The 17665-nt window shown below is 32.7% G+C and overlaps 4 protein-coding genes across 4 annotated transcripts; 2 read left to right on the plus strand and 2 right to left on the minus strand.

Moving 5' to 3' along the window:
• Positions 1–3682: 3682 nt before the first annotated feature.
• LOC120082975 (UDP-glucose iridoid glucosyltransferase-like) lies at positions 3683–6623 on the plus strand. Its single transcript, XM_039038433.1, has 2 exons — positions 3683–4313; positions 5649–6623. Exons 1-2 carry the CDS (start codon positions 3833–3835, stop codon positions 6530–6532), a joined length of 1365 nt encoding a protein of 454 aa, XP_038894361.1. The 5' UTR covers positions 3683–3832; the 3' UTR covers positions 6533–6623.
• A 130-nt stretch (positions 6624–6753) lies between these two features.
• On the plus strand, positions 6754–12775 carry LOC120082976 (UDP-glucose iridoid glucosyltransferase-like). Its single transcript, XM_039038434.1, is given in 1 exon segment — positions 6754–12775. A coding segment is annotated over 1 exon segment (666 nt). The 5' UTR covers positions 6754–11794; the 3' UTR covers positions 12461–12775.
• A 194-nt stretch (positions 12776–12969) lies between these two features.
• On the minus strand, positions 12970–14021 carry LOC120082977 (17.5 kDa class I heat shock protein-like). Its single transcript, XM_039038435.1, has one exon. The coding sequence runs from the start codon at positions 13633–13635 to the stop codon at positions 13189–13191; it is 447 nt and encodes a 148-aa protein (XP_038894363.1). The 5' UTR covers positions 13636–14021; the 3' UTR covers positions 12970–13188.
• Positions 14022–15106: 1085 nt separating this feature from the next.
• Positions 15107–16084, minus strand: LOC120082428 (18.5 kDa class I heat shock protein-like). Its single transcript, XM_039037593.1, has one exon. The coding sequence runs from the start codon at positions 15880–15882 to the stop codon at positions 15400–15402; it is 483 nt and encodes a 160-aa protein (XP_038893521.1). The 5' UTR covers positions 15883–16084; the 3' UTR covers positions 15107–15399.
• Positions 16085–17665: the final 1581 nt, after the last annotated feature.

The following is a 17665-nucleotide window of genomic DNA, read 5'->3' on the forward strand; positions in this document are numbered from 1 at the left end:
ATGGATTCAAGTTGAGAATCAGATTTTGGGTTGATTTTGAAGTGTTCAAATTAAGAAGAGGAATTCAATAATATATGAATATAATTAGGTGTGATGTATGAGATACATCAAGTGAGAAATTAATGAAATATGATTTACATTAATACCATAAAATAGAAAAAGAACTTATGGTTTAGTATGTTATGAGATGAAAATTAAAACTATAGGTTATAAATATAATATGGTAAGTTGGTTATCATATTTATTTATAATATATTAATTAAATGAAACTAATTTCTTTTTCTCTAATAACTGATTGAGTGTAGAGGTTATTGGTTAGGTTTTGTATGTAATAGTGAGATAAAAAGGAAAATGGTTTCCTAAAATTAGAAGTTGCCTAATTCGGAAAGTTCTCACGGTGACAAGCTATCACTTACAAGCTATCAAGTGAAAGAGTTTCACTAAGTGATAGCTTTGAGAGACTAGACGATCAGCTAAGCGATTGCTTACCTTGACTATACAATAGCCATTCAGCTGATTGTTGCTACCATCGAAGTGGCTTAGTCTATGCGATAGGCTGCCATTTACTAACTGATCGAGCACATCATCTATACGATAGACAACTTCTTATCTCCCACTTGCTCGATCGTTCTACTCGATCGTAGACCTCAAGTCTCTTCCTCAAGCCAAGATCATACAGTGCCCACAAATCCTGGATTCTCACACCGAGAATACCAAGATAACCATAATGGTGGTGTCTTTCACTCAGTTCGTGGATCGAGTTAAACTCGATTGGGTTTAAGGAGTTATTGCCGTTCGTTGTGCCGTGTACGTTGGTTGTACCGGTCGTCGTTGCGTTCGAGTGTGCTATTCTTGGATGCTTGTAGATTGATCAAGGGATTCGTGAAGAATGGTTATTCAAAGGTATGCATCTTCTATCCCTTGTTGATTTAACATGTTGTAATTTCGTTTTGTGCATGATCTGTTAGTTTTCATTTTAGACTGTGATTGATTGTTTTCAATTCGAATGGAATTTGGAACGATCCCTTCCGCTGCTCATGGTGTTTCCTCAAACTAATTAAATATTCCATATTAGTTTGGGCTGCATAACAAAACAATAAAAAAGAAGTTAGAAAAAATCTAGAAATAATTTAAATGTAGGAATAGAACTTGTTCGAATAAAGAAGTACCTATGTTACTTCTATGAAGTATGATATGGATGGAAAGTCCACAGGTTGCCAGATCAAAACACAATGAAACACCCTACCACCCACCAAACAACCAAAAGTTAGAAACTTCATAATATGAAAATAACATAACGAAAATTTAGAAAGGAAGGAAGGAGAAACCAAAGTTAAACCACTCACCGGATTGACAAAATAATTCTTGGACAATGGGGACTCTCAGCAAATGGATAGTGGACCAATATTGTTATATAGGAAAAGTGAAGGGAGGGGTGGTTGTTAAACATTAGTAATAACCCCAAATAAATCAGAATACATAAAACGGAGTGTGACCAGCCTCAAAATATTAAATTTACATCATGGGTAAATGAACTCAAATCCAATTAATAAATTTGTTGAGTCATTAATGAAGTGGTTGAATGGGAAGTGAAAATACACAAGTGGAATAAAATCAGCAAACAATCAGAACAGTCATTAATAAAGTTGGTGGGCAGTTTAATAAATAAAATAATTAATAATGCAAAATATTGACAACGTGCAAAAAAATATTTAATAGGACTAACACAATTGAGAATTCACCGAGCCATTAGAATTAGAACAATGCAGGATAATAGATTGAGGAAAAGGTCGAAAATCAAAACAAGCCATGAAAATGAAATTTTCATGAGAAAGATTGAAAATCAAAACAAGACACAGAACAAAGAATCAATAGATTGCATGTTTAGAAAAAAATTAAACAAGGCATGGAAAATCAAAACAAGACATGAAATTGAAAATTTTAAGAGAAAGACACAAAACAAGACACAGGTTGAAAATCAAAACAAGACACGGAACAGAGAATCAATTGTTTACAACAATAAATCATGGCATGCAAAATCAAAACAAGGCATGAAATTGAAAATTTCAAGAGAAAGAAACAGAACACATATTGAAAATTAAAACAAGACACAGAACAAAGAATCAATAGGTTGCATGTTTAGAAAAAATAATCATGGTATGGAAAATCAAAACAATGCATGAAATTGAAAATTTCAAGAGAAAGACACAGAACATAGATTGAATCGGCTGAAGAAGACACAGAACAAAGAATCAATAGGTTACACGTTTAGAAAAATTAAACATGGCATGGAAAATCAAAACAAGACATGAAATTGGAAATTTTAAGAGAAAGACACAAAACAAGGCACGAATTGAAAATCAAAACAAGACACAGAACAGAGAATCAATAGGTTGCATGTTTAGAAAAATTAATCATGGTATGGAAAATCAAAACATGAAATTGAAATTTTCGAGAAAGACTCATCATTGGCCAATCTAGGGTTTAGAAAATGAACCCGAAGTAGACAATGTTCTCCCCCACTAAGCTGCAATTTTTCCAACCAGTCCCTGTCATGCATTCGAAGATCAATGACCGAAGTAACACCGAGGACTAAAAACAAACCGTACAACGGGTTATGGGTGAGCAGAGGACCGTCAAAGCGACAAGGACATGGTTGAAGACAAGATTGAAGCGGCAAGGGGAAAGGGAAATCACCAAATTTATGAGAAAATAACAGATCTGTGAAGAAAACAACAGATTTGAAGAATGGAGAAGAAAATCGAGACTAAGATTTGTTGAGAGAGAAGAGGGTTGCCAAACCTGGGAGGAAAGAGCTAGGGTTTTAGAGGACGATTGAGAGAGACGTGAGAGAGAGGATTGTATGATACGTGTGAAGTTGAAGGAAAATGAAACGGTGACATACGATACGCGTGAACAAAGAAGATAAAACGATGACTACGAAACACGTGAGGAAAATGAAACGGTGAGATACGAAATGCGTGAAGGAAAATGGCCCCAAACAATTGTACTCGGTGAGATGGGATATTGAACCCCTAAACACTGAAATGATATATCAACCTATGTCATATCATCTCATGTTGGGCCCCCAAACAGTCCCTTAGTGAGATTTCTTACCTGTGTATATTAGGAAGTCAATCTAAAATCAAATTTACATATGAATTATAAAGACTTAATCATTACATAATAAAAGTTAACACTTAATTTTGATGAAAAGTCTTATGATAGGACTAAATTATCATTACAAATTTAAGGTACATCAAATAAAACATTAATTATTTATTAAAGTTCAAGAATTAAATTATTACAAATATGAAGGTATAAGGACTAAATCGTTACGAATTAAAATTCATTAACTAAGGACTAGTTTGATAACCATATGGTTTTGGTTTTTTGTTTTTAAAAATTAAGTCTATAAACACTACTTCCACCTTTAGATTTCTTTCTTTGGTATCTACTTTTTATCGATATTTAAAAAACCAAGTCAAATTCTGAAAACTAAAAAAAATAATTTTTTTTAATTTAACCATTGTACTTCAGAAAAATGCAAATTATTATAAGAAACAGAAAGAAAATAAGTTTAATTTTCTAAAACTAAAAACAAAAAAGAAAATAGTTATCAAACCGACTTGGCTTATAATATTCTACAAGACAATTCTTTTGTCAGCAAAAGTAAATAAGAACAAGAACAAAGAAACAAAACACCCGGCCTTTAGTGGTTTAGGTTGTGGCAGCCGGCAGACCACTCATAATATTATTATTATTCCACAGAGCTCTATTATTAATAACCAAACTTTTTTGGTTTTCTTCTACTTGATTTGTGAGTACAGAAATGGAGAAAGAGAAACCATTTGGAGAAGTAAAAAAACGGCGGCGTTTAATACTGGTGCCATGTCCATACCAAGGCCATATTAACCCAATGCTTCATCTAGCAACATTCCTACACCAAAGTGGCTTCTCTATAACCATTGCTCACACATTCTTCAATTCCCTAATCCCTAATCGTCACCCCGACTTCACCTTCCTCCGCCTCAACGACCGCCTCTCCGATGACTTAGTCGCATCTTCGGATTTGGTGTCCGTTTTGTTCGCCATCAACGATAATTGCAAAGCTAGCTTGGAGGAAGCTATGGCCACCACGGTCCGGGATGTTGCGTGTATAATACACGACGAGCTCATGTACTTTTGTGAAGCGGTGGCTAGCTGTTTTGGGGTTCGGAGTTTGGTGGTTCGGACGACCAGTGCGGCGGCGTGTATTAGTCGCTTGGCCATTGTGCAACTTCAGGCGGAGGGTCGCCTTCCTCTACTTCAAGGTATGGAATATATTGTGTATGTTCTGCTCCTCTTCTATTTAATATTTGTTCTTGTTTTTTTTATCTTTTAACATTTCTATTTCAAATTGGTATAAATTTTCTTTTCAAAATGTAATTATATATTTTTTTACATGTAATTATATTTTTATTCTTGAACTTTAAACTTAAGGGACGTTTGAAGCAATGAATTAGTTATTATAGTCCTATGTGATTATAGTTAGGTTATAATAGTTTGTATTTGAGGTGTAGATTATTTTAGTTTGGGTTATAATAGTATGTGTTTGAGATGTAAACTATTTTAGTTTGAGAAGGACATAGTAAACACTGTAGCAAATAATAAAAAAATGATTTGACGGTAGCTAATTGGAGGTTTTGAAATAGTTTTAATTGGAGATTTTGAAATAATTTTTATTGCAGCAAGAGGTGGTTATTATATTTTAATGATAACCCTTGTCCCAATCCCTTAAAGTTTATTTGGTCTCTTGTATTTTACAATACTACATTTTTACTATTGAGTTTCGAGTTTTGTTTCTACATAGTTTATAAATTTCAAGATTTACATTTTTATACCTTTGGGGTATTTGACCCACCAACTTCCTAAGTTGGTGTAAACAACTCAACTCCAATAGTAAAACTATTGAAAAGTTTACACATTTATTGGGTAATTTTATTTTTCTCTTTTTCTACTTTTACATTTGTTGAAAATTTTCATATTTCCATCTATCTCTACTTTGCACATTTATTGAGTAACTCAATATTTATCGAGTAATTTTTAATTTCTCATGTGACAAATTATGAATAGGCAATAGGATGGGATGTACCTAAGTATTTTTCGAGTATATACTAGGATGTATCTAAGTATTTTTCATCGTTACTTCCATAAAAGTTTAGGGTCTAAAAGTACATAAAGAAATCAATACAGATTTATCAAGAGGAAAACTTTAAAGAATCAATTTGTAAAACTATTTTTAGAAGTGGAAAGACCTAACATTTAATTTTTATAAGATAAATAATGACACATTTAGTTCAACTTTTCAAGTGTAATTTTAAAAATAAATCATTTTGTATAAAATTGAAGAGTTTGACATCCACCCAAAATAGCTTTTTAAATACTTTTAAAGTTTATTTTACACAGTTTTTATTAAAAGAGTTTAAATAAATGGTCAATCTGAATATGTCTTAAGTTGTTTCTCTTATTATCAATTAATTTTGAGATAGAATTATATCTTTATCTAATATGGTTACAAAATTGGATTCCATTTAAGAATGGTGAACCCAAAGAAGTATTATCTTAATAAAATAAACTCTCAAATTTTGCACTATTATATTGAACAGTGTCCATGGAAGAAGAGGTACCAAATCTCCATCCTTTGAGATTCAGAGACTTGCCACTCTCAGCCATTTCAGATATCTCAAAAATGGCACAAATAATCCTCAACATGTACACTGTAACCACTTCTTCAGCTGTGATTTGGAACACAATCCCATTTCTTGAACCATCTGAACTCACCCAAATCAAAACCAAATTTTGCAACAAAATCCCTATCTTCCCAATTGCCCCAATCCACAAGATTTCCCCAACTTCATCCTCTTCAAGTTTGCTCAAAGAAGACTCAACCTGCCTCTCATGGCTCCACAAACAACCTCCAAATTCAGTCATCTATGTCAGCTTGGGCAGCATTGCCCTCTTATCAAACCAGGAACTTCAAGAGATGGCTTGGGGCTTGGCTAATAGCAATCAACCCTTCTTGTGGGTCGTTCGCCCCGGGTCCGTTCGAGGCTCGGATGGGCTCGAATTCGTCTTGAAGGAGTTCCAAGAGAAGGTTGGAGATAGAGGGTGCATTGTGGAATGGGCTCCACAAAATGAAGTGTTGGGTCATAGAGCTGTTGGGGGATTTTGGAGCCATTGTGGTTGGAATTCTACACTTGAGAGCTTGAGTGAGGGTGTTCCAATGTTATGTAGGCCTTATTCAGGGGATCAAAGAGTGAATTCAAGGTATATTAGTTGTGTTTGGAGAGTGGGGTTGGCTTTGGAAGATCATGAGTTGAAAAGGAAGGAAGTGGAAATGGGTATAAGAAAATTGATGGTGGAAGAAGAAGGGAGGCAGATGAGAGAAACAGCAATGAATTTCAAGAGAAGAATTGAAGATTGTTTAAGGAAAGATGGGTCTTCTTCTTGTAGCTTGAAAGAGCTTGTTGATTTCATTATGTCTTTTTAGATCAGATTAACCTAATTGGTTAGCTCTCCTTTTTGAAATAAATTTCCTTGGGGGTAAAATTGGAATGAAAATTTACTGCTATTTTAAGTGATATTGTTGAAAACTAAATAAAGCTCTATTTAACCTAACTGTGTGATGTGGTTTTTGTTTGAAACTCATATTTCTTTGAACAATTTCCCTGGTATGAATATTAATTATTTGAAATGTAAATATAAGAGAACAATAATGTTTGTCTTTGAATATGTTCGATAATTAATGTCTAATTAAAAATTTGTTTGGTAAGTTTTGTAGTTGAGATTCTAAATAATATGTGTATTAAACCAAATTTAAATTTAAAAAGCTTGTTTGAACAATTGTCGAAAATCTTATTTGAATAAAAAAAATCTATAATATCAACCAAATAAAATCAATATATGTATTGTATGGAAATAAAAATAAAATTATTGAGTTAAATACAAGAAGATAAAGAGTAACTTAACCCATGGTGGGTTAGATGGATCCTCTCTAAAGGAAGAAATCTCATATAAATTGAGTTAGGGATATTGAATATCTCTCTAAGGGGTTGTTTGGAGTGCTGAGATGATATTAGATATGAGGAGTTCTGATGTCTGGAGAGCTTTGATCGAGTATAAACGATCGAGTATGTTCAAGCACTGAGACGATATATGGTACACGGAAGAAAAATGACGGTGAGATACGAAACACATTCCGAAAATGGGCCCACAAACAATTAAAATTGGTGAGATAAGATGATGAGTCTCCAAACACTAGAATGATATAGGATGTGAGGATATACCCTCTCATGTTGGGCCCCCAAACACCCCCTAAGAGAAGTCAAACTATCAGAGGTTAATGGACCCAAAGGAATGACCCGTGGAAGTTTCCTTGTTGCAGAGCCACCCGTCCCCTCCGAATTCGACTTTGTAGCTTTCATTTGGAATGAAATATATATCGACAGGGTCAAATAACACATCAACTCTAGGATCTAAAGCTTGGTTGTTCTCCATGAGCAAAAACAAACTAGATAGAAAATTTACCTTAAGAACGACGAGTGGAAGTTGGAATAGGAGATGTCAATGGAGATATGGCAAGCTAAGACTAATATAAGGAAGATTGGCACGAAAACAAAAGATATTGGCAAAGTAGAAAAGTGAGCTCGCATATGCTAATTTAGTATAGACTTAGTGGTTTACGTTAAGATAATCTATAGAGGTCAAGGCCAAAGACAAGAGTGTGTTGGATATATATAGTGAAAGAAAGTGAAGGTTTGGTGAAGATTTGAAACATAAAATGAATTTAATTGTGTAGATTAAATTTATTGTTTAGAAACTTTCAAATCGGATTGAAACTTCAAATTAAAATGATGTTTTATGTACAAATTAACATGTACGAAAGTTAAATTTGTAGTTTCTTCAATTTGAATGAGTTATGTTTGATTTTTGTCAAATAACAATTCAATTGAGTTAAATTTGACAAATATTTCAATTTTTTTATTTATTTGATTCTATTTTGTATTTTAGGGAGTTACTAAGTTGCTAGCCTATATATAGCAACTTGATTCTTGATTTGTAGCATCTCATTCAGAAGTGAAAAGTTCTCTTCTTTTTTTTTTCTTTCTTTTGTTCTTGAGTTGAGTTGAGAGCTAGTATCCAAGAGTTCTGTCAGATCCTAGTAGTTCGAGGTTACAGTTCTACCAGTGTTAGTCGTTGTATCTTGCTGAGACGATTGTTGTAGTCCGCTTGCAGCCTGTGCAAAGCGAATAATTTTCTTCAAGATAGCATTTATCAGAAGCATGCCTCGACTACGTTTTGGAGTCTCCAAAGATTTTGATGTTCTTTCAAGTATTTGGTTATTTTCATATCTAAGTTTTATTACATCATCTGGCTTAAGTTTGAGTTTGAATACTATACAATTATTTCAAGTTGAGGTGCATTTAGTTTTCTAATATATTCAGTTAATATATATTCTATTTTCCCCAACAATCTGAAGACAATAAGTATTTAAATTGATGGCTGCAAACTCCTCCACCAATATTTTTACTTCTGTCGTGATGGGATCGCCCATTGCCAAACCTCATACTTTAAAACCAGATAAGATCAAAGAAGACAATTTAAAGAGGTAGCAACAGAAGATGATTTTTTATCTCACCACACTAAATCGTGCTAAAATTTTGAAGGAAAGATTGCCCAATTACCCCAACCCGAAGCTGCCACTCCTAAAATGAAAGTTGTGAAGCAAGCATGAATGCATTTGGACTTCCTATATCGTAATTATATACTTAGTAGTATTGAGAACACTTTGTATAATGTCTATTGCAATGCCTACGTTACATCAAAAGTATTGTGGGGGTCATTAAACAAGAAGTACAAGCTGGAAGATGCTAGTACTAAGAAATTTCTTGTGGAAAATTCTTAGATTATAAGATGATTGATACCAAGTTGGTAGTCAATCAAATGGAAGAATTGTAAATTATCATTAGTGATTTGCGAAGTGAATGATTGGACATCAGTGAGCTATTCTAAATTGCTGTTGTGATTGAGAAGCTGCCTTCTTCCTATAAGGACTTCAAATGTTATCTCAAATACAAGCGAAAGGAGTTATCCATGGAGAACCTTGTGGTAAAACTCCATATAGAAGATGATAACAGAAAAGGAGATAAAACTCCACTAGAAGTTGAAGCCAAGGCTCACATTGTTGAAGCTTCAAAACATAAACCCAAGAAGTAAAATTTCAAAAAGCATCATGGCAAAAGAATGATCCTAGCAAGTGCATTCGAGGAAATTGTTGCATTTGTGATAAGAGTGGCCATACGATTGCAATGTGCAGACACAAGAAGGGACAAAGTTCCAAAATCAAGCGAATGGCGTGGAAAATGACGATCGGGTTGCCATCATTTTTGAGGTAAATATGACTTAAGACACCAAAGGTTGGTGGATTGATACTGGTGTTACTAGATAAATTTGTAAGGACAAGTCATTGTTCATTACATATGAGAAGATAGATGGCAGCGATAAGTTGTTCATGGGAAATGCTTCAACTGTCTTTGTGGAAGGAAAAGAGATCTACTAAAATAGACTTCTAGAAAGATACTTACCCTCAATAATGTGTGGCATGTGCCAGAAATTCAAAAAAATCTAGTTTCAGGAATCCTACGTAACAAAAATGGGTTCAAGCTTGTATTTAAGTCAGATAAAGAAAAGGCTATTTAAGTAATGACATGTTCAAACTAAATGTACTGGCTCAAATGTGAAAGCATAATAATAATATCAATTCTTCTACTTATATTGTTGAGTTGTGTGATGTTTGGCATTCTAGATTGGGACATGTCAGTTATCATTCTTTAAATATAATGGTAAGCTTGCCGAATTTTAACATTGATAATAGGCACAAATGTGAAGTTTGTATTGAATCAAAGTTTACTAGAAAGTCATTTCCATGTGGAAAGAAGTAATGAGTTACTTGATTTAATCCACAATGATGTATGTGACATAAAAAGTACTACCATACGAGGTGGTAAGAGATACTTAGTCACATTCATCGATGATTCTCGTAAATATTACTATATTTATTTATTACATAGTAAATATGAAACCTTTAATATTTTTAAAACATATAAGGTAGGAGTTGAAATACAACTTGAGAAGAAAGTAAAGGTGCTTAGACCAGATAGAGGTGGTGAATATGAATCATCATCACGTTATGAATTCTGTGAAGTTAATGGTATAATCCATTAAACTATAATACCTTATACATCACAACAAAATGTTGTAGCTGAAAAAAAGAACCGAACTTTAAAGGACATGGTTAATTGCATGTCACATAGTTTAGGTTTACCTCACAATTTGTGGAAGGAGAGGGGAAGCTTTGCTGATAGAAAATTTTATGAACCTAATTTTGAGTTCAAAAAAGTTTACAACACATATGAACCTAATTTTGAATAAAAAGTTTCAAAACAAAAATAATAATCATAAAAGTAAATTATTTAGAGTTCAAAAAACTAAACCAAATATCCCACACATATGAACCTAATTTTGCACCCCAAATAGAGACATATGAACTCAGATCAAATAATTCTGTATCCAAACAGAGACATATGAACTCCATAGATATATGAATTTCACAAACATATGAACTCTCACATAATATCTCAACTCAACATCCTAGACAACCCTTAAAAGTTGTGATTGAATAACGACTTAAATGATGACTCAGTTAGTAACAATTGAGGAGCTTGAAGGTCACTTGAGAGTTGAACAATCATCCAAGTTTCAGTTATAAAATGAAAGATTTAGAGCTTGTTTTGTAGGCAACTCAGATTATGTTTTGTTTTCAGATTCACTAAATTTTGTGCGTTTAGTTGCCAATCTAGATTCGGTTTCCGAAAACTGTTTTCGATTTCTATGATTCAAACGGTGTAAATTTTGAAAACAATTTTTTTTTTTTATATTTTCAGTATATCTAGATTTTGAATTCAAATTTTTAAAATATAGAATTATATTTAAAATGATAAAAATAATAACAATTATATTACTTTTGTGTTATAAACTAAATTGTTTTTATTAAATTTAGAATACATAATATATATTGTACAATATTACCAAATAGTAATTATACAAAAATTTTAACCTAAAATAAGTTCAAAAATTAAATAGTAACGGTTTATATTCAAAATAGTAGCTAGTGAGTAACCAAATATATTTTCAATCACATTTCGAAAATTTATTTAAATTGAAATTTAATTTTTGAATCTACTATCAAACACATATCTGAAAATATGAAATACAACTTTAGTAAGAAACCATTGTATATCTAAGGAGACTCTAAAAAAACAACAAACTCTTTACTAATTGATTAAGTCATTGACAGTCCTGATTCAAGCATGAGCATAATTTAGGTTAAAATACAATTTTGATTATACTTTTGAGTTCCATACCATTTTAATGTACACTTCCTTTTGTCCTATTTTATTCGAATATTTTCCAAGTTTTCATAAATAATAAATTCTTAGAAATGCCAAAAGCAAAACGCCAATGAAGAGAGTACCAACCTCAAGGATAAAGTCGTCAATTCACAAGAGATGGTGGGTCAATATTCAATCGAATATTTTCTCAGATCTTCTTGTTCAATTCATTTCATTCCCAAAACTTTCGCATCTTCTTCTTCTTCCTTAAACTACTTCAATGGAGAGAGAGACAAAATCAGAGCCCAAATCGACGGCGTATAGTCTTGGTCCCATGTCCGTACCAAGGCCATATAACTCCAATGCTTCAACTCGGCAGTTTCCTCCACACCGTCGGCGGCTTCTCCATCACAATCGCTCACACTCGCTTCAACTCTCCTGATCCTTCTAACTTTCCACATTTCCAATTTGTTTATTTGGACGACAGAATCTCAGAGTACGAAACTATGGGATGTGGGCTAGCCAACAGCCAGCAACCATTCTTGTAGGTGGTTCAGCCAGGAGCAATTCGTGGCTCGGAGTGGCTCGAGGCATTGCCCAAGGGTTTTCAAGAGAAGGTTAGTGGGAGAGGATGTATTGTGAAATGGGCTCCTCAGAAACAAGTGTTGGCACATAGGGCTGTGGGGGGATTTTGGAGCCATTGTGGATGGAATTCAACAATGGAGAGTTTGAGTGAGGGAGTTCCTATGTTGTGCAGTCCATGTTTTGGGGATCAGAAAGTGAATGCAAGATATTTGAGCTATGTTTGGAGGGTGGGGATTCAATTGGAAAATGGGTTGGAGAGAGAAGAAATTGAAAATGGAATTAGAAGATTAATGGTGGGAGAAGAAAGTAAAGAGATAAGAGAGAGAAGCAAGAATTTCAAGGAGAGAATTGAAGCCTATGTTCAGGTAGAAGATCAGTGCTCCTCAAACACTTACTTGAGAGAGCTTATTAGCTTATTATGCTCATTTGATAATCCAAAGTAATTTTCTTAGATTTTCAATTTTGTTAAGAGCAAAAATAGCTTCAATTTTAATTACAACATCAATTATGGGGATGAAAAGTTTGAACCTCCAACCTATAAGAATAAGTGCATGCCAATTATTGACCTAAACTTCGACTATCAAAGTTTCTTTTATAACATGCATTTAATAACATACATTTTATGGCTCCAAAGTGTATTGATGTCTAATAGATTTATCAAATTTGTGTCTAGTAGATCTTTTAATTTTCAAATAGTCTAATAAGTATCTAAACTTCTAAATTAGTGTCCAATTGATCTTCGAAATATCTGAAAATTTATAAAAATGACTGATTTATTAGACATCAAATCGAACCTTGTGTAGAATAGATCATAAACATTATGAAATCCAAGGATTATTAGACAAATAAAAGTTTGGATAGACATACTTGAAAGATTCTTTAAAAACTTCACAGAATAAATAAACACAAAGCTTTAAACTAACACACAATTCTTTTTGTCAAACTTGGAATCTAAATAGAAAACCGTCACCTAATTTTATTGATATACGTTTACATTATAAGATAAACAAGAGAACCTACACATTTACAAAACCACAGCCACAGAAACATTTTATCAAACACATGGTGAGCAATCCCGACCTCGAAGTACAGTACAATCCACACACAAACAGATTCTCATCCTAAACAGAACATTAAAATTTAGATTCTTACTTGTGTACAGTGGCGAACTCTACTCCCCAGTAATCTCCACCACTCGGACATCGCGTCTGCTCCGATCATCTTCTTCTTTAGGAACAAACACCGTAAGAATCCCAAAATCCATAAACGCACTCAACTCCTCGATTTTCCCACTCTCCGGAATCTTGAATCTGCTAACGAAGCCGCCGCTCTCGGTGCTGATCTGAAGCATCCGATCATCCTGAAGCTCGACGAGAACGTCTTCACTGCCGAAGCCGGGAAGTGAGGCTCTGACGACATGAGCGTTGGGTGTCTCAGTCCAGTCGAGATGAGTGTTGACGTTGCCTCCCCAAGAGAAGGGATCGGAGATTGAGGAAGGGAAAGGGAAACCGTGCCATAGGTCAAGAGGGAAGGGGAAATTTGGGAAGCGATTGAGGATGTTTGAAGGAGAAGTGCTGGAAATACGGCCGTCTTGGCCGGCGATTGGAATGATGGACATCGTGGGTGAGGATCTGAAAGCTCCGGCGAGATTGTGAGTGAAATTGAAGAGAAGAAGAGTGGAGATGGAGTTAAAAGGAAGCAATACTTGGTGGGGGTTGGAACAGACTCCAGCTTCTAGGACCTTCCAAGGCCTTCTGGTTTGGATAATGAATGGATTTGCCGTGGTGAAAAATCAAGGTAATGTGATTGAAAATTATTCATTACTTTTACGAATGGTAATATATATGGGTTTAAAAAATCTCTCCAACAACCATTTTGTCGCAATTATGATTTTAACTATAACAATTTAGATGGTGATATAAATAAAATGTTAAATTTTTGTAATTTAGGTCCATTTAGTAATTATTTTATTATTTTGTTTTTTTTTTTTTTAAATTAATTCTATACATACTACTCTCACAAACTAAAAAAAATATCTTAATTTGATAACTTTTTTTTTTTTTTCGTTTTTTAAAATTAAGTTATGACACTATTTCCATTTTAAATTTCTTCCTTTGTTATTTATTTTTCATCAATAATTTGTTTTAAAAAAAACTAAATTTTGGAAACTAAAAAAAAATAACTTTCTAAATTTTCAAAAAAAAAAAAAAAAAAAAACCAAATCCATTTTTTTGGAATTTGACTAAAAATCATTATAAAAAAACAAAAAACAAAATAGTTATCAAATGGGATCCTAACGATTTAGTCTCACAAATTTGACAATTAGTTTATGAATCCATTTCCACAAGAAATTTCATTTAATCTTAATGATATTTTTCAGAGTAAAATATACTTTTAATTCTTGAAGTATGAAATTTTTGTCTATTTAGACTTTTCAAAATGAACACAGAAGGTTTGAGAAATATTAGACCATTAGTTGACTAAGAGTAAAATGATGTGATCTTAAAATGAAGAATTAGATAACTTATGTTGCTGTCATTATACTTTTCCATTGCAAAAATTTGGAAAGTGAATTTACGATAACGTTAATGAAAAGAGGATAGATAAAGACTCCTTCATTTAGATCTAAACTTGAACAAAGAAGAAAACTTCTATACTTTAATAGTGAAAGATTGAAATAGATGAGAAAAAAGAAAAATATAAGACCACAATTCTTCCATCATTAAGAAAAATAATATTAAATAAATAACATTTACCAAAATAATATTAAATAAATAACATTTACCAAATCAATTAATCAACTTATGATCATAAGAGCCTAAAAGACTATTTGAGAAGTTATAATGTAATCGAGATTTACAAATCAAGGACAAAATGAAAATAGAATCATAAAACGTAAAAAAATGATTGAGTTGAAAATACAAAATGAATAATGTTGTAAATTGGACACAAAATACTCGATCCAAATATAAATTTTAGAAATTCATTTCACCCAAATCGCACCTAAAAATATATTTTTGCTCTATCTTTTATGATAAGAAAAAAATAAAGTAGATGATAAAATTGTTACTGTTATCAAAATTTTGACACCAAAAATGTCTGATGATCCTTGAAAATTAAAACTATGCCCAACAAAAGAAAACACATCAGATTAAAAATTTTGCATTTAAATTTCATATTTCAAATTATTACCTTTTTACTTTTGATTTTTTTTTTCTTTTTATTCCTTCACTTTTAATTATGACATATCATTTCTTTAATATAAAAATTTTAACCTATCATTAAACACTCCCTTTCGATTCTTAAAAAAGAAAGAAAAGAAAAAGAAAAAAAAAAGCATTTTCACCCTATTAATTGATTAAAGGAGATAAATTCTCAATGTTTAGCCGGAAATCTCAACGGACTTCACATCCGCCTTCTTTTTTTCCGCCTTCGGCACCGTCACAGTAAGAACTCCGTTCTCCATTGATGCCCTAATTTCCTCCATTTTCGCATCCTCCGGCATCGTGAATCTCCTCTGAAACTTTCCACTGCTTCGCTCAATCCGATGCCACTTCTCGTTCTTATCCTCTTTCTCTACGCTCCGTTCGCCGCTAATCTGAATCACTTTTCCGTCTTCTATCTCCACTTTCACTTCCTCTTTCTTCAGTCCAGGCAAATCTGCTTTCAGAACATGAGCCTCCGGCGTCTCTTTCCAATCAACACGAGCGCTCACCATAGCTGAAGTTTCTCGAGCGATTTCGGGAAAGTGAGACGAAAATGAAGAAGGAAAGTGAAAATCGAATGGATCTGAGAGGTCGAAAGTGGCAAATGGATCGAAGACGCTGCTCTGTCGGCCACTGAAGAAGCTTGGAATCATCGACATCTTCTTAGGTTTAGTTTGAAGAAATTGAAATACGACTTGGAGGTTAATCGGAGATTTTAAATCGAGATTTGGAAGCGCTTCAATTGAACTCGAAGATTATTAGAGGAGAATTGTTGGTTTGGAATTTCTGATTGGTGAAGAAAGTGACTGAGGTGAGAATTTATAGCGACTGGCCGAAGATTCGAGATTTCTCTAGAAGTTTATTTCCGTTAAATTTTTTAAACACATTCATCTCCATATATTCGACGAAATGAATGTTCTTGTCTTTTCTGGTTAGTTTCGGAACGATATTAATATGTGACCTGGGTTATGATTGCGAATAGGCTTATTAACTACCGTTTTTTGTTTTTTGTTTTTTGTTTTTTTTCTTTTTTTAAGATGTCCAAATGAAAAATAACTACTTTGAAAAGAAATAAAAAGTGACATTATATTTGTATCAACATTTTGTGATTTATCGATTTGATTCTGAGAATCATCCGTACGCTATAATTTATAAGTTTTCTTAATCTCCAATCTATTATGCTCTATGATCTATGCTGTATACTTGTTACTCATCCTCGATGCTTTACGCTCTATGTCTATGCTTTATGCCATAAACTTACTACACGATTCTCGATGTTCACTACTCGATGTCTATACTCTACATTATATGCTTGGTTCAAAAGTTCACTTGATATTTGATGTTTTATGTCCTATGCTTGGTAGCTAACTCAATGGTGGATGCTCATAAAAACTCATAAAAAAGGGAAAAACAAGAAATAGATGAAGAAACTCAAAAAAAGAAATAGAAAAAAGGTTTAAATTCTTTACCCATCAATTTATATTCATAAACTTCATGAGTTATATTAATTTAAACCATGAACTAATAATTGTATCGATTTAAATTTTGAGCATTTATTAGTGTCTTAATTTACACCCTCTAATACACTTCGTTTTGAAAACCCCGTGTGAAACTTATAATTGTATTAATTAAACTCTCAAACTTTCATAAATAAATTAATTTAGACTCTTTGGCAGAATTTCATGGTCTATGCATTTCTTATAATCGTCTATTTTGTAAAACCGACATTTTTGAAAGTTCAAGATTTAAATTTGTTCAATTACTTAGTACTTTAGAATTTTAATGGATAGAACTCTCCAAACTTAAGGATACAAATTAATATTTGCCATAAATTTTAAAATTTGTACTATTAAAAAAAAATCCCAAACTAAGGTAAGATTAAAAAATCTAAAACAAATTATATATATTTAAAAAATATATATAAAAGATGAAAAAATAACTTAAAAGAACAAAAACAAAAAAAAAAAAAATGGTTTTATTAAATACCTCCAAATCACTTAAACTTTCAATTCAACATAATTCTAGCATGCTAACAAACGAAATTCAATGGCCACTCAAATAGTTCGACTAATGGCAACGCTTGTGACTAAGGTTGAGGAACGTTTGAACTATTTCCCGGTTTGTGTTTGTAAATCTTCAAACGTCTTTGTTAAGAATAATATGCTGAAATTAACTTTACATGTATGTTATAACTCTTTTTGTAAAGTCCTATATAAATACATCTTAGCTAGTTCATCAAATATACTATGAAATAAAATTACTTTTAACTACTACTTATCTATATTCTTCAAGATCTCTCCAAGATCGAATGATAAATCAACTTCTCCGTGGATGTAGGCTTTGTTGTTGTCGAACCACGTAAAAAACATGTGTTCTTCTTCTTCTCCCTCTCTTTACACTTGCATTGTTGAATCTTCATCTTCTTCCTCAATTTTTTTCTTG

This window comes from Benincasa hispida, chromosome 8 (genome assembly GCF_009727055.1).
Source record: "Benincasa hispida cultivar B227 chromosome 8, ASM972705v1, whole genome shotgun sequence".
NCBI classification, from domain to species: domain Eukaryota; kingdom Viridiplantae; phylum Streptophyta; class Magnoliopsida; order Cucurbitales; family Cucurbitaceae; genus Benincasa; species Benincasa hispida.

Excerpts from the sequence above, each read along its gene's own strand:
- LOC120082977 (XM_039038435.1), bottom strand. The coding sequence starts at position 13,635 with ATGTCCATCATTCCAATCGCCGGCCAAGACGGCCGTATTTCCAGCACT.
- LOC120082428 (XM_039037593.1), bottom strand. The coding sequence starts at position 15,882 with ATGTCGATGATTCCAAGCTTCTTCAGTGGCCGACAGAGCAGCGTCTTC.
- LOC120082975 (XM_039038433.1), top strand. The coding sequence starts at position 3,833 with ATGGAGAAAGAGAAACCATTTGGAGAAGTAAAAAAACGGCGGCGTTTA. Across the intron at positions 4,314-5,648 it reads TCGCCTTCCTCTACTTCAAG|TGTCCATGGAAGAAGAGGTA; the intron begins GTATGGAATATA and ends TATATTGAACAG.